A 17,391-nucleotide genomic window follows, 5' to 3' on the forward strand; every position below is an offset into this window, starting at 1 on the left:
GGTGGGCGAGCAGAGAGATGACATCATCTCTCACCGCTCCACCCTGCATCACTGCTGTTTAGCTTGTGACAGAACACTGCATCGGTGGGCAGCAGAGAGATAACATTATCTCTCAGTGCCCATCCTCACTCTGGGACACAATCACTGGAAACTGACAAAGGGGCAATTCCACCCCCGAGAAAATAGTGAGCCGGCTGGCGGGTAAGCGGGAAGGCCAGTGAGCAGGCCTGCAGGTGGGCATCTGGTGGCAGGTGATGTGGCAAGTAACAAGCTGCATCTGGTGGCAGGCAATGTGGCAAGTGACAATTCGTTCTAGGTGGCAAGTGACGTGGCAAGTGACAAGTTGCATCTGGTGGCAGACGAAGTAGCAAGGGACAAGCTGCATCTGGTGGCAGGTGACGTGGCAAGTGACATGGAAAGTGACAATCCGCATCTGGTGGCAAGTGACGATGGCAAGTGACAAACTTAATCTAGTGGCAAGTGGCGTGGCAAGTGACAATCCGCATCTGGTGGAAGGCGATGTGGCAAGTGACACGTTCAGGGCTCCCACTGATTCTGCACCATGGTGAATTAAAATATTGAATCTTATATTACAATGTAATAATAGAAATAATGCACTTCAATCATCCTGACACCCTATCCACCATGGTGCCGTGATGATTGAAGCACCAACACCAGCCAAAGCCCCGAAAAATTGCCCACGAAAAACAGCAGTGCCCCTCCCAAGGCTAGACTCTGGATCTGCCCCTGCAAGAGATATGATGAGAATGTATTCCCAAACCATATCTAGGGATGCATACACTGTGGAATATAATGATTAATGACATCTCAGGTTTAATTGGTTTTATAAACCTGCTTTGGCAATGTAGAAGAACATTATTCTACCTCGTATTCTGTGAATGTATTGTATAATGTACACTTCGGAATGTGCATTGTTTATTGTACTGTTAAAAGTTGTTAATCATTTTTATTCTGATTTGTAAAAAAAAATATTACCCATTAATAATTATGTAAACCGTTATAGAAGACCTTTGCCATTTTAGCCAGAAGCTGTAGGTTCTTATTTACTTCATATTGGCACTGGAAATGTTTGCGCTCTATCTATGCTCTATTCTGTAACGCTCAGACAGTTCATGTTTAGGTGTGTTTTGGTGGTCAGTTTGATAAAAATAAATTGAGCATTTAGCAGGAAATAGAGAAAAGCACAAGTCATACACAAGTGTCTTTGTTCTATTACCAGAAAGGTGAAGACAACTACTATATGTTACTCTCCGAGGACCAGATATGACTCTCCAGAGCATTTTGCTGTTTTCTACAGGTAACATGTCATAGCAGTATTTTTTAAATGTCATATCAATTTTACTTCTCCCTTTCTAGGTTTAGTTGAGAATAATTGCTGTCTTCTATAAAGTGTTGTGTCAGTCCACCTTAAAAACAATTTTCAGGTTTTTAGGTCAAAGTGTACACCAAAAACCTTTTTTTTCAGTATGCTTTACGACAAACATTAGCTTAAGAAAACTGTATGATGTCAATTCATTGTTTTTCACCCCGAGAGCAACAACATTTCCTGTTGGAGGCTGAAAAATGTTAAGCCTTTGACACGCAATAAGCAGCGGCGCTGTCAGCCTGCCAAGTGCACTGAGTCAGTTGGCCATTTGGTTGTCTATCAAAATATACCTGATAGGCAAGTAAGCGCTGCTAATTGTGAGCCAGTGGTTTAGCTTTGTACGTTTTGGGTTCAAATATTCTTTAAGTCTTCATCTTACACCTTTACTTGCTTTGATTTGACTTCTGACTGAGGCTTATATTTGAGTACCTGTGCAAGCGAAGTTCTGAGCGTTGTAAGGCTTGCTGTGTAAAGCGTTTCTGTGTTTAGTACATCGTTTAAAACATGGATTTAGCACAGCAAGGTAAAGATCTAATGTATAATATTAGTGTAATTTGGGTCAGTGTTGCCATTTTTGATTCCCCTGTTTAGCTATTGTTAATTATGCCTTTTATTAGTGATATTGCAATTCAAAGCCCAACCTGCACTCCCTGAACAGTCATTTGAAAGCAGGGGAGGACTGGGCCAGGGGGCAGGGGGGCAATTGCCCCCTGGGCCACTCTGATGCCCCGTAAAAAGGCTGCACTGCTTCTGCCACAGATGTGCCTATAGGGATTCCGGGTGAAGAGAAGTAAAAAGTCCCTGCCACTGACCTACTAAGTGTGGGTTGAAGACAAGGACAGAGTGCCCCCCCCCCCCACCAGCATGGATGGTGTAAACTGTTTCTGAGTAGAGGCCAGTTCCATGCCCTACTAGAGACTCTTCTCCCCCGGCTAGCCTTGACCGAGCTGTCCCAGCTTCCCCCAACTGCCCCTTGCTGGCCAGGTTGGGAACCTGGGTTTAGTCAGTAAGTAGAAAGTACCTAGAGGGGAGCTTCAGCCTGGAATGGGGGTCAGGAGGAGGCCGGGAAGAGGTAGAGTTGGAGGGGGCTGAGTTTTCTGCACCATGGGCCTCTGGTTTGCACTTGCCCCCTGGGCCGAAAGGTGCCAATCTGCCCCTGTTTGAAAGTGAATATTGTGTAAAAGATATGAGTGAGAGGTTTGTTTGGAATCCCAGATAGGAGATCTAAATGATCAACTAGCAACACTGTGAAGCATTAACAACTTGGAGAGGAGTTTGGTTGGACTTCAGCCTTTAGATGCTGGCTGGGACCAGTATAAGGGAGGATGGAGAGATGGAGAGATAGGAGGTAGGTAGTTGGGTTACAGTTTAGAAGATGGGGTACAGAAAAATGTGTTAGGGTGGTTAGCCCTGAGCTGATATACCCCAATAAATATACCAGGGGTCCCTACAGCCATACCCCAGAGTACGGGAAACAGGACTGTCGACACCCTGCTTATGGTTTATATTACGTGACATGTGACAATCTTGTACACCCCTGCACTCCACTGTATGAATATGTCGTGGTTTGTTCATCCACTCCTATATTGTGTTCTTGTTGTTACTGTTTTTTATACGCGTTTTTTTAAATACACGTTGTACCACCCAAAGTGATGAAAGTGATGTTCACTTGTTCTCTCACTCTACTTTATTTCAATAAAATGTTTTGGACAAAAAAAAAAATATACCAGGGGTGGATGACATTGGGAATATCCATTCAGGGGTAGCGTTGCTGAAGTAGAATACCTCCAGTGTAATAACTGCTGTAGGAACAATGGGAGCAGGTGTATAGGCAAGGATAGACAGTGTCAACACTTGGATCCAAACCTGCAACCTCTGCTGTGTCCGGCAGTATCTCTTCTTGGTGAGCCACCGGAGAGGCTGGACAACTCCCTGGACAATTCCTTGGACAATCTTGTTTCTTGAGAACCTTGAACTTATTGCTCCTTCCATGAACTTCCCATTTAAGCCAAGCCTTTTCACTTTCTAGAGAGAAAGGAAAGAGTGTGCCAATTCAGTGTGAGTAAAACCAACAACACTTTAATTTATATCCACTTTAATAGAGGCTTCTGGCAATCTGTGTATGGGGCCAATGTGGTATGTGGATCAAACTAGCAGCAGTCAGGATGGAGCAGAGGATGGCCACAGACACAAGCCTGGACCCACCACAAAGGAAACAACAAAGACCGGAAGCGCCCAAAGGCGCTCACACGCTGCTTGTCAGAATGCCAAGAACTGGCAGGCAAGCTGGGGAAGGGGAGGGCTGCATAGTGTTTCTGAGGCCTCACCTCCTTCATCAGGGGTGTGGCCTCAGAAATGTGTTGTGGCTCGCCTCCTCCCCAGCTTTTCTGCGGTTCTTGGCGTTCTAACAAGCGACGTGTGAGAGCCTCTGGACACCACCAGTCCTTGGTGTTTCCTTTGCGGGGGGGGGGGGGGTCTGGGCTTGTGTCTGTGGCCATTCTCCACTCCAGTCTCTCCTGACTGCTGCCAGTTTGATCCGCATACCACATTAGCCCTGTACACAGCATGCAAGAAGCCTCTATGTAAGTGGATATGAATTAAAGTGTTGTCGGTTTTACTCTCACTGACCTGGCGCCCTCTTTCCTTTCTCATTTGTTTCTGAGGGAATCCCACACCCAGCTCAGGAGCTGCCAGTGATTGTGTGTCTCCTCCATTTCTCACCTGTGAAATTATCCATCTGGTCATCTCCTTTTTTCTAATGTGGTCCAGCCCCACATGGACTCAATGGACTAGTTATTCATGTATTCAATTTAAGTTTGCTTTCCATCTCTTGTCAGTGTGCACTGATTCACTCACTATTTACTAGTTTGTGGTTTGCTTGTTTGTTTTTCTTTTCACTTCCTGTTTGCCATATTATTGTGCTCTCGTGTGCTCTCGTCAGCCAATACCTTGCTCTTGTCACTCCTACTTCCATCTGTATCTTCGCTACCATTCCTTACTGACATTTGACTTGTTTCTCAACTACACTTTCAATTGATCCCAACCTGCAACCACTTGTTACCGACCTTTGGCTTGTTCCTTGACTACGCTTCTGCTTGATCGCAACTTGCACCAAATATGTTTACCTAGGTCTCATCAGACCACAGGACATGGTTCCAATATTCCATGTCCTTTGTCTGCTTGTCTTCAGCAAACTGTTTGCGGGCTTTCTTGTGCATCATCTTTAGAAGATGCTTCCTTCTGGAACGACAGCCATGCAGACCAATTTGATGCAGTGTGCAGCGTATGGTCTGAGCACTGACAGGCTGACCCCGCCACCCCTTCAACCTCTGCAGCAATGCTGGCAGCACTCATACATCTATTTCCCAAAGACAACCTCTAGATATGATGCTGAGCACATGCATTTAACTTCTTTGGTCAACCATGGCGAGGCCTGTTCTGAGTGGAACCTGTCCTTTTAAACCGCTGTATGGTCTTGGCCACCGTGCTGCAGCTCAATTTCAGGGTCTTGGCTATCTTCTTATAGCCTAGGCCATCTTTATGTAGAGCAACAATTCTTTTTTCCAGATTTGAGAGTTCTTTGCCATGAGGTGCCATGTTGAACTTCCAGTGACCAATATGAGAAAGTGAGAGTGATTACACCAAATTTAACACACCTGCTTCCCATTCACACCTGAGACCTTGTATCACTAACAAGTCACATGACACCGGGGAGGGAAAATGGCTAATTGGGCCTAATTTGGACATTTTAACTTAGGGGTGTACTCACTTTTGTTGCCAGTGGTTTAGACATGAATGGCTGAGTGTTGAGTTATTTGGAGGGGACAGCAAATTTACACTGTTATACAAGCTGTACACTCACTACTTTACATTGCATCAAAATGTCATTTCTTCAGTTGTCACATAAAAAAATACATAATAAAATATTTACAAAAATGTGAGGGGTGTACTCACTTTTGTGAGATACTGTATGTAATGTACTGTCCTGTACGCAGTGAGTAATTGGCAATAATTGATCCTGTGTCCATCCATAACTGAAGCATAGTAAACTTTACTTTAAAGCATTTACTATGCTTTAGTTTGGGAATTACCAGGAAGCCACTCAGCATAGAGCATTTCCCATTCATTCCCTGTCCAGTGAAGCTGATGCTGCAGAGAAAGGGACTGTGCAATATCTATCCTCAGTGCCTTTCTCTGTATCAAAAGTGAGACGACAGGGGTCTCTCTGATCAGATCCCTGATATTTCACCAAAGCCCCCCAATGGGGCTTCTAAAAAGGAAAATTGTAATAAAAATATATATATATATATTTTTTAAATAATAAAAAATAAAATAAACATAGAAAAAATACTGACACCATACACTGCCCTACCAACACCATCTGTTTTTTAATACATTTTATAATGTTTTTTTACACGTATTTATACTATAGTGGGTATGTATATGTATATATATATATATATATATATATATATATGCACACAGGCATGTATGTTTGTGCTTTGGGGTGCACACCTATTGTCTAGTGCAGAAAGTCTTTCAGGATTAAATTGTAAATCAAGAGTGAGCAATAATAAAATATTAAATACCAACACAAAATTAAAATAAATGTGCTCAAACGCAAGAAGTATGGCAAACAAAATCGCAGAGCTAGAACTTCTGTTACACAATATATATTTAAATATATATATAAGTAAAAAGGTAAAAACATAACACATATGCCACACAAAAAATCAACATTGGGAGTTGGTCACAAGTGAACAGTAGAAGTCAGATGTATTAAGCAAGTTTTTCTATTTCGTTTTTCTATTTAGTTTATACAAACAAAACGACAAGTTTGACAACCCGTAGAGAAATGCTAATAACAATGTATGGAATGTACCCCTGTGACTAAAAGAAATCCAGGTTCAAAACAGATAAGACAAATCTAAGGTGAATAAATTACAAGGACCAGATGGCTTACACCCGAGTGCTCAGAGAGCTCAATTCTTTTATAGCCAAAACATTTTTTTTCTAATTTTAAAGTTCATTGGAATGGTATATACTGATTGGCATAAAGCAATATTCCCAAAATATTTATGCCAGGAAATTACAGAACAGTCAGTCTGACATCAATAGTATATAAAATATTGGAGGGGGCAGGTAAGGGACTATATTCAAGAATTTTTTAGTGATAAAGGCATCATAAGTGACAGCCAGCATGGTTTTATGAAAGATTGTTCTTGTCAAACCAAATAGTTAGTATTCTTTGGGGAAGTGAGAAGGAATTTAGATTATGCCAGTGACTGCCAGTGACAGTATATCTGGATTTTGCTAAGCATTCAACACTGTACCTCATAAACATTTCATTTTAAAATAATATATATTAGTGGGGTCCTCTTGGAGAATCTGTGATTCACATGGATTTGTGGGTACTTCTAGGTCACATGCTTAGCAATGGGTTTGCTTCCCCAGTTACCAGACAGGTGATTCCTTGCTAGGGCAGTCCTAGCAACCAGTCGCCAGCTTGCAGCAATGTATTTGCAGCTGCTGACTTTTAATTTTTTCATAGAGGGTGGAACTCCTCTTTAACTAATGAATTAATAAAGTATGTGATTTATTATATATGATATATATTATACAGTTTATATCAAATTATGCTTTCTTCTGGTGTGTCATGAATGCAGGTGTTGTAGTCTAAACTAGGAGCTTTTTGACGGGTGTATTCTATATATTGTTCCAGTGACTCCTCCTAATTCCTTTATATCTAATTGTATTACCATATATTTGCACCTTAAAGAGTTTTTATTGATATTGAATCCCCATGTAAAACTTTCCATCATGATTTTATTTTTACCATTCACCTTACCACTTCACATTATATATTTCAGCCTTGTCTGCAGGACTTGGTCTTTATCTACAAGAAGTCCTCTTTGCACCAACAGGCGGCTCAGTAAATGTCTCCTGTTTGGCCGACAGTGAATCACTAATAAAGGTTAGAAAGTTCTACTGGTTTCGGAGAGTTTGGAAGAAGCCTGGGACCCTGGAAAAACTTATAGATTGTAGACAAAGCAATACCACAGAGAAGTACAGGTGTAAGCAAGAAGACACGAGTCCTCTTTTAGAAGTGAACAACATAAGCACACTGGACTCTGGAATATATTACTGTGCTTTCTACCTGAGACATAATATTACTTTTGGTAATGGAACAACCCTTATTGCCAGAGGTCAGCTATGTTTACTTACTCTTTTACCATAATACTATTTTACATAAAACTCCAGGTAGGTTTAAACTTGAAACGTTTGCCTTTGATCTCTGTAAATATCGGTATCGGCAACGAAAAACCGATATCGGTCAATCCCTATTCTCCGCCTATCCTGCTGCTTCTTGTTCATTACCCTACCAGTCAACAGACCACCAGTCATCATTGGGCATTTCTGATATGAGAATGCAAAGTCATGCCTCTATTAAGATGGTCACCATCATACAGTTCTGAACAAGGCATTTTAACTCAGCAATGGAGAAAGATCAGCAGCAGGTAGATTATAGGCAATACTAGTGTCTAGTCCTTTGCCTTCAACATACCTTTTTGGGCTTTCAGAGTTCAGATTCTCTTGTACAAGCAGTAAATGGCACTTCAAAACAGGTCCTCAATTATCTCTGTAGCTGCAAGCATTCTGGAGTAATTTGTTATGAAAATGTATTATTTATTAAGCTGCCAACTGTATTTGCAACAGAAAGTAAAGCATGGAGTGTAGAGAATAATTAAGACCTAATAAGAAGTCCAGATATCCAAACAAGTGGGTGCTGCTCCAGGTCAGTCTGCTACATGATCTTCCACACTATCCTCATTACATAAGGTTTCATGCCCAGTTTGTCAGCTGAAATCCAGGTTATATAAAAAACGTTAGATGGCTGCACTCCACAAACTTTCCAATTTATTGAGAAGCCATATAAGAACACATACAGTATCTCACAAAGTGAGTACACCCCTCACATTTTTTTCAATATTTTATTATATCTTTTCATGTAATAACACTGAAGAAATTATACTTTGCTACAATGTAAAGTAGTGAGTGTACAGCTTGTATAATGGTGTAAATTTGCTGTGCCCTCAAAATAACTCCACATACAGCCATTAATGTCTAAACCACTGGCAACAAAAGTGAGTACACCTCTACATCAAAATGTCCGAAAGGGCACAATTAGCCATTTTCCCTTCCTGATGTCATGTAACTCGTTAGTGTTACAAGGTCTCAGGTGTGAATGGGAAGCAGGTGTGTTAAATTTGGTGTTATTGCTCTCACTCACTAATACTGGTCACTGGAAGTTCAACATGGCACCTCATGGCAAAGAACTCTCTGAGGAACTAAAAAAAAGAATTGTTGCTCTACATAAAGATGGCCTAGGCTATAAGAAGATTGCCAAGACCCTGAAACTGAGCTGCAGCACGGTGGCCAAGACCATACAGCAGTTTAACAGGACAGGTTCCACTCAGAACAGGCCTCGCCATGGTCGATCAAAGAAGTTGAGTGCACGTGCTTGGCATCATATCCAGAGGTTGCTTTTGGGAAATAGATGTATGAGTGCGGCCAGCATTGCTGCAGAGGTTGAATGGGTGGGGGGTCAGCCTATAAGTGCTCAGACCATATGCTGCACACTGCATCAGATTGGTCTGTATGGCTGTCGTCCCAGAAGGAAGCCTCTTCTAAAGATGATGCACAAGAAAGCCCGCAAACAGTTTGCTGAAGACAAGCAGACTAAGGACATGGATTACTGGAACCATGTCCTGTGCTCTGATGAGACTAAGATAAATGTATTTGGTTCAGATGGTGTCAAGCGTGTGTGGCGGCAACCAGGTGAGGAGTACAAAGACAAGTGTGTCTTGCTTACAGTCAAGCATTGTGGTGGAACTGTCATGGTCTGGGGCTGTAAATAGGGAAAAAAAAAAAAAAAGTATATGGGGTCCATAAAGGAGTTGACGCATTTTGCACTACTTCAGTACTTACTCATGAAGAATAGGTATGGCTACTCTAGTCATGAGTAAGTGCTGAACTAGTGTGAAACGCGACTCCCCTATGCACCACCTCTACCTTTTTTGCCTGTATATGTTTTTTATATGGCTTCTTAATAAATTGGAAATTTTGTGGAGTGCAGCCATCCAAAGCTACTTTATAAACCCTTATGACTGATCCTGTTTAACTGAAAGCCTTACCCAGAGCTATATGAGTAGGAAAGACTGGAGGGGAGCATGTTCTTTCCTTGACACATTCACCTGTGTGTTCGAAATAACAGATTCAAATTTAAAAAGGGAAGAAAAAAAAAGAAAAGAAAATATATACAAAAATGCCTATAGACTTCCTACTATTTAAAATGTTATACACTATATTGTCAAAAGTATTGGGACACCTGCACATGAACTTCAATGCCATCCCGGTCTTAGTCTGTAGGGTTTAATATTGAGTTGGCCCACCCTTTGCAGCTATAACAGCTTTAACTCTTCTGGGAAGGCTGTCCACAAGGTTTAGGAGTGTATTTATGGGAATGTTTGACCATTCTTCCAGAAGCACATTTGTGAGGTCAGGCACTGAATTTGGATGAGAAGGTCAGGCTCACAGTCTCCACTCTAATTCATCCTAAAGGTGTTCTATCAGGTTGAGGTCAAGACTCTGTGCAGACCAGTCAAGTTCCTCCACCCCAAACTCGCTCATCCATGTCTTTATGGACCTTGCTTTGTTCAAGGTCCAAATCATTTGGTGGAGGGGTAATTATAGTGTGGGGTTGTTTTTCAGGGGTGGGGCTTGGCCCCTTAGTTCCAGTGAAGGGAACTCTTTAGGCATCAGCATACCAAGGCAATTTGGACAATTTCTTGCTCCCAACTTTATGGAAACAGTTTGGGGATTGGTGCTTCCTGTTCCAACATGACTGCGCACCAGTGCACAAAGCAAGGTCCATAAAGACATTGATGAGCGAGTTTGGGGTGGAGGAACTTGACTGGCCTGCACAGAGTTCTGACTTCAACCTGATAGAACACCTTTGGGATTAATTAGAGTGGAGACTGTGAGCCAGGCCATCTGGAAGGATGGTCAAACATTCCCATAGACACACACTCCTAAACCTTGTGGACAGCCTTCCCAGTGAAGGGTTAATAGTGTTTTCATGCTGTATATTCTTCTCTATTTTTCATGTAGCTATCCTTGATTCATAGTCATAACATCTTGTTTGTTCAGATATATCTGACACTGCAGAAATAGTTTAACATGAGAATATCTTGATTAGTAAGTCTTTTATGGGAATATTGTAACTTGTGTAGTATGCCAAAAAGTATCATGTGACTGTGAGTCATACTGAAACCAAACCCCTTATTGCAAAATCAATCTCTCTGTTTCAAATTGTATATATGCTTGGGACATTTACTGAAATAAATGAACATGCATTGACTCTACCCTCGTGTGTGTCTCTGTGTGTTCCTGAGGCCTTGTAGGGCAGATACCTAGCCATCCGATTCTGAAGTCCCTAACACCCAGAAGAGTTGAAGCTGTTATAGCTGCAAAGGGTGGACTCAATGTTGAACCCTATTGACCAAGACTGGGGTGCCATTAAAAGTTAATGTGCGTGTAAAGGCAGGTTTCCCAATACTTTTGACAATATAGTGTATATATATATATATATATATATAAAATTATATGAAACCAACACTGTACTAACCAATCTTATTTAAACTTACATTTACAGATATTTCCGCACCCAATGGTTCCATCTATCTCCTGGCTCCTCGGTATTCTCCTCCTTCTTACACTACTATCCAGCTGGCTTGTGTAGTCAGGATGTCTTTAGGTCATGTGACTTGGAACACTGGACACTGTGACACTGGAACACGCCACAAAGGTGATGTGATCTCTTTGGAGGAACCTGGTGGCACTTGGACTGTCTTAGGTCTTTTCTCACTTTCTAGAGATACCTGGGACTATGGACGTCATGTGACCTGTGAAGTCTGGCTGAATTCTTCGCTTATCACGGTCCCCTGGGAAATACCAAAAAGAGGTAATAATGCTACAATATATTTGAGGTTCTGCAGAAATGTATTGTTTGCATTACCCTTACTGATTTACAGCAAACAGCTTATGGGTAAAATACAAAACCTGTAAACTGATCCTAAAAATAGTGTAGAAAAGTGCTTTAATATTATATTTTGTATTAAATCGCCAAAGGTTATGTAGCTTCAGGCTCCGGAGCATGCTGCTGGAAAGTCAATAGAAAGTGTACACGTCATGTAGGCAGTAATATAGACAGACAAAGAGAACCAGATGCCCCTGTACATAGAAGAAGAGAAGACTTGGGCCCAGAATGTCACATGACTTAGAGTCGGTTCACACTAATCCTACTCGAAGTCGCCCCGATTTTGGGCGACGAATGAAGTCGCCCGTGCAGCGCGACTTCAGCGCGGCTTGCAACGACTTCTCATAATAGAAGACAATGCAAGTCGCTCTGACTTTGCCAAAAAATAGTGCAGGAACCTTTTTCTAAGTTGGAGTGACTTGAGTTGCTCTGATTAGAACGGTTCCATTGCACAGCATTGGAAGCTACTTGTCAGGCGACCAAGTCGCCAGACATGTCGGATTAGTGTGAACCGGCACTGAGGCTTTAGGTGAGTCAAAGATAGACAGATATGTAGGATTTTTTTAGAAGGTGGTGGAGAGCTTGGAGATAAGCTTTACCAGTAGGTAACACCTTGTAAATGGAGCTTCACTAAAGTTGCCTATCTTAGGTCCACAGAAGAGGACTATTGGATCAGCCACTTAGACAATATAGATAGGTGAATGCAAGAATAGAACCAATATGATTTATTAAAGTTAATGGTAAATTCTGTCAACTTTTTTTTTTTATATTTCAGGATATACGTAAAAGAAAACATTGATGGGCAAACATGGACTACTACTCTCTTAATTTTCTAGAAGTCCTGGATTATTTGGCTAGATTGAAGAAACATTTATTATATATTTCGTATTTGCCTTTCTACTCCATTGAACGTCTCTAAATATAGGAACCCTTGTAACCTTTTAGGATGTGTGTCCCATTGGTTGTCAGTGTCTAGATGTGTTTGTTATGGTCAGTTTGAACAAAAGGAAATGAAGTATTTACCGAGAAACAGAAGAAAGTGCAAATCACACACGTGTTTTAGTTTGACCACAAGAAGAGATTAGATAGACACCAATCTAATCAAGACTCCAAGAACCAGAGATGACTCTCCTGAAAATGTAGCTTTTTGCTACAGGTAACATGTGATAACTAGGGATGATCGAACGGTTCGGGTGGACCATCGGTTGGACCCGAACATTGGGTGTTCGAAATTCGGCCGAATTCCGAACTTTTTGCGGTAAAGGTTCGGAATTCGGTCACCCAAACCGCCCAAAATGCAATGGGACAGGAACTGGGCTTTAAAAGCCTGTGATTGGCCCAGAAACATCAGTAAAAGCCCATGAGGGGGCAGGAGTCTGCTAGAAACGTGATTGGAGTGACTACGGGGACCAGAGGCCAATCAGGAGTGAATACGCCCCCCAGTATATAACATAGCCCCGCCTAACCTCTAGCACTGTAATACAGAGGCTTTGGAAGAGAGTGGAAGCATTTGTGTTTCTCCTGCTGTGTTAAACAACGTTGCTGCATAGCCGATTGCTTGTAAAGCTCCAGATCAGCAGAAGAGCGGTCAGCTTACAGAAAGATTGTCAGTGTAGTTAGAAATACAGCGATTGTGCTGTTTATTTTTTCAATAATTGGCTCTCTATCAAAAACGACAATTTTTAAGAACTTTTTTTTGCCTGATTCATAGTCCTTGGGGCATGATCCAGAACCCTAGGCACTTTTTAGGGGCATTTGTTAGGTTTTAGGGCTTCAAAATGGTGTTGTTTGATTCCCGAAGTTCAGGTCCCATTGATTTCAATGGGGTCCGGGAATCCGAACCGAACTTTCGGGAAATTCTGGTGTTCTGGTCGAACCGAACTTTTCAAAAGTTCGATCATCCCTAGTGATAACAAACTTTAAAGTATAACTAAAGTCGAAACTTTTTTTTTTCCACTTTGAATAGAATAAATGACGGTTATATCCCCTGTCAAGTTTTTTAATTTTTATTTTTTTACTATCTGTGTCCCATTTCCCTTCACTTCCTGTCCTATAGACAAAACAGGAACTGAGATGAAATCCCTTCAAAGAGAGTCAATCCCTGGTTGTCACCAGAACTAGTGCCCCTAATGAAAGATTTCCCCTCTATTACTGAGTTATGTGAAAGTCGACATTATGGCAGAACATCGGCTTAGAGATGAGCCATACACTGTGTTCAGCTGTCAAGCAACATACAGATTCCTTCTGTGAAACATTCTCTGTCCAATTTTGCTGCACACCATCACCACTGCCTGGTACCGATCTTCGTCGTCTGGCTGCTACTACTTTCCCACCAATTCATGGTTACCCATAGCATTCTCTGTCCCATTTTGCTGCACACCGTCACCAATGCCTGGTACCGATCTTCCCTGTCTGGCTACTATTACTATCCCACCAATTCATGGTTACCCATAGCATTCTCTGTCCCATTTTTCTGCACACCGTCACCAATGCCTGGTACCGATCTTCCCTGTCTGGCTACTATTACTATCCCACCAATTCATGGTTACCCATAGCATTCTCTGTCCCATTTTTCTGCACACCGTCACCAATGCCTGGTACCGATCTTCCCTGTCTGGCTACTATTACTATCCCACCAATTCATGGTTACCCATAGCATTCTCTGTCCCATTTTTCTGCACACCGTCACCAATGCCTGGTACCGATCTTCCCTGTCTGGCTACTATTACTATCCCACCAATTCATGGTTACCCATAGCATTCTCTGTCCCATTTTGCTGCACACCGTCACCACTGCCTGGTACCGATCTTCGTCGTCTGGCTGCTATTACTTTCCCACCAATTCATGGTTACCCATAGCATTCTCTGTCCCATTTTGCTGCACACCGACACCAATGCCTGGTACCGATCTTCCCTGTCTGGCTACTATTACTATCCCACCAATTCATGGTTACCCATAGCATTCTCTGTCCCATTTTGCTGCACACCGTCACCACTGCCTGGTACCGATCTTCGCTGTCTGGCTGCTATTACTATCCCACCAATTCATGGTTACCCATAGCATCTACACCCTTCCCACCAACTCTTTTGCTGAGTTAATCCTTCATGGTGGCCCTCCGTTCCTTCCTCTTTACCCCCGTATGTGCTTTACAGGCCTTGTTCCTTTGATACGCCATGTATCACCATGCACCCCTTTATAAATAACTTCATACCAAACTTTTGGACGTTAAACAGCTTTAATTATCACGCTGCAACAATACAGTCCAAAGTGCTCACAGTTCTTCTCTAACCAGGGTCAGCGCCACCGTAAGACGGCTTAGGCAGCCACCTTATGGCACCAAGATAGGGGGGTGGTAAAATCCCCAGCCACTTGCACAGGCAGGGGGAGCCAGTTCTCTTCCTCCCATCTCCAGCACTGTGTACAGGGTTGTCAGTCCCTCCATCCCAGTAGGAAGGTCCATGCCATCCCTAGATCTGAGTCTGCTGGCCGCACTCCACTTGCATTATGTAGCGCTGTGGTCCTCTCCTGGCTCTGTACAACATACAGGTAGAGTGTGGGGTGATGTCATGACTCCACCTTTTGTAGACTACATGAGCAATAGGAGAGCCAATGGGAGAGCGGGTGGGTCGCCAAGGGGCAAGACAGCAAGTGGACACTGTTCCTATAGTGAGGCAATGCTGGAAGCATCCCTGGAAGCAGAACTGGTACTGAGGGGAGCAAGCATTGGTGTGCGCAGCCTATTGCATTAGAGTATGCACCCCAAAGCACAAACACATGCGTGTATATCAGCGGAGTAGTGGACGGTGTCAGTAGAGGAAAGATTGGTGTCAGTAGGGCAGTGGATAGTGTCAGTAGTTTTATATTTTTATTATTTTTTATTAACTTTTTACAATTGTTTTTAGGAGCCCCGGTATTGGGCTTTGGCGAAATATCAATGGTCTAAACAAACCCCTAATGTCTCTCTTTTGAGACAGAGAAAGAAATTGAGGACAGAGATTTCTCCTTCCCTTTTTCTGCAGCCTAGTTTACTATGCTTCAGTTAGGAATAAAGACAGGAGAGATCGGTACTGATCACTTACTGTGTTCATTCAGAAAAGAAAGGCCAGTTAATGAAATATTTACCAGCCCCTTCCCTGCTCCTGAGAGGAGAGGAGGGAAGTTGGCAGCACTGCAGGGAGAAGGCGGAAAGCCCAGGCACACCCAGAACACCCTGTGCGCATGCCTAAGGGAGCAAGTCCTGCAAACAGGGCAGTGTATATAATGTACAGTACAGTGTCAGCAAGGTACAGATTGGTCTTATACCCTGACACTGTACTGTACATTATATACCATGCAGACCAGTCCGTACCCTGACACCATACTGTAGATTATATACAAACGGTCTTATACCATGACACCATACTGCACAATATCTACAGACCAGTCTGTACCCTGACACCATACTGTACATTATATACAAACGGTCTTATACCATGACACCATACTGCACAATATATACAGACCAGTATGTACCCTGACACCATACTGCACAATATATACAGACCAGTATGTACCCTGACACCATACTATACAATATATATAGACTGGTCTTATATTATGACACCATACTGCACATTATATACAGACCAGTCTGTACCCTGACACCATACTATACAATATATATAGACTGATATTATACCATGACACCATACTGCACATTACATACAGACCAGTCTGTACCCTGACACCATACTATACAATATATATAGACTGGTCTTATACTATGATACCATACTGCACATTATATACAAACCAGTCTGTACCCTGACACCATGCTGTACACCAGTCTGTATATAATGTACAGTATGGTGTCAGGGTACAGACTGGTCTATATATAATGTACAGTAGGGTGTATCAGAGCCTGGTAATGGGGGGGGGGGGGGGGAATGGTTAAGACACTGACTACCACTGAGGAAGGGGAATGCGGAGCTGTTAAACAGCACTTTTACTGACCACCAGTGTGTATGGGGTGGGGGGTAGAACGGCACTGCCAATGGCCACTAATGTCGGGGAGTGGGTTGACAGGAATGTTTGGGGTTATTATTGCAGCCCACTAAGATCCATAGTTGGGGATTATTATTGTGTCCTCTGACACCAATGCTAGGGGTTATTATTGCGGCCACACTGAAATAAATGCTGGGAGTTATTATTGCAGACAATGACACCAATGGTGGGGAGTATTATTGCTGCCACTCACCTCAGTGCTGAGGGTTTATACTACAGCCACTGACATTAATGTTGGGGGTTATTATTTTTGTCATTCACCCCAATGCTGGGGGTTATTTATTGTTGCCATATTATTGTTGCCACTGACACCAATGCTGAGGATTACTATTATTGCACTGACACCAATGCTGAGGATTACTATTACTGCACTGACACCAATGATAGGGGCTTATTTTACTCCAATTTCCTGTTCAGTATGCATAGTACTACGCTACAAAAATGCACTGGGAGCAACACTTTTGAACGTTGAGGTGCGTTACAGCCCTTTAATTTTGAATGGCTGCCTACCTTGACGCAATGCACAAAAATTGTCCATTTGTGGTCAGTAGACCTCCTGAAAACCACACTCTATTGGATGCTCTTCTACTACTAAAGCATAATAGATCACAAATAAAGTGTATGCCATATGATGGTGGAGGGTTGCAATGTGGAGGGGAAGGGGGGTAGCAGGAGAATGCCTTGGGGGACCTTCACCTGAATAGACTAATGGCACTTTTCCACTGCAAGTACCGGCTCGGCTCTACTCGGCCCTGCTTGGCCCGGTTTGCTTTTCCACTGCTGGTACCGCATGGTGCGGTGTTGGAACGGTTCGGTACGGTACGGTATGGTTTGCTTTTCCACTGAAGTAGTACTAAAGTTA

General features: G+C 42.6%; 2 protein-coding genes across 2 annotated transcripts in view; one reads left to right on the forward strand and one right to left on the reverse strand.

Moving 5' to 3' along the window:
- The window catches only part of LOC309569768 (uncharacterized protein), a 91,398-nt gene that overhangs the window by 52,049 nt on the left and 21,958 nt on the right, over window positions 1-17,391 (reverse strand). The gene's annotated exons all lie outside the window — the stretch shown is intronic.
- LOC309569589 (immunoglobulin alpha-2 heavy chain-like) lies at window positions 1,239-12,362 on the forward strand. The gene is made up of 4 exons (XM_082275471.1): window positions 1,239-1,318; window positions 7,258-7,593; window positions 11,103-11,411; window positions 12,262-12,362. The coding sequence occupies exons 1-4, from the start codon at window positions 1,285-1,287 to the stop codon at window positions 12,270-12,272; spliced, it is 690 nt and encodes a 229-aa protein (XP_082131597.1). The 5' UTR covers window positions 1,239-1,284; the 3' UTR covers window positions 12,273-12,362.

The sequence above is a fragment of the Pelophylax lessonae genome (genome assembly GCF_965119305.1).
Source record: "Pelophylax lessonae genome assembly, chromosome: 13".
Lineage (NCBI taxonomy): Eukaryota > Metazoa > Chordata > Amphibia > Anura > Ranidae > Pelophylax > Pelophylax lessonae.

What these genes read in the sequence shown, in the direction of transcription:
- LOC309569589 (XM_082275471.1), top strand. Translation starts at nt 1,285, where the DNA reads ATGACTCTCCAGAGCATTTTGCTGTTTTCTACAG. An exon ending in CATTTTGCTGTTTTCTACAG is followed by an intron (nt 1,319 to 7,257) that starts GTAACATGTCAT and finishes TATATATTTCAG; the next exon opens with CCTTGTCTGCAGGACTTGGT. An exon ending in AACAACCCTTATTGCCAGAG is followed by an intron (nt 7,594 to 11,102) that starts GTCAGCTATGTT and finishes TTACATTTACAG; the next exon opens with ATATTTCCGCACCCAATGGT.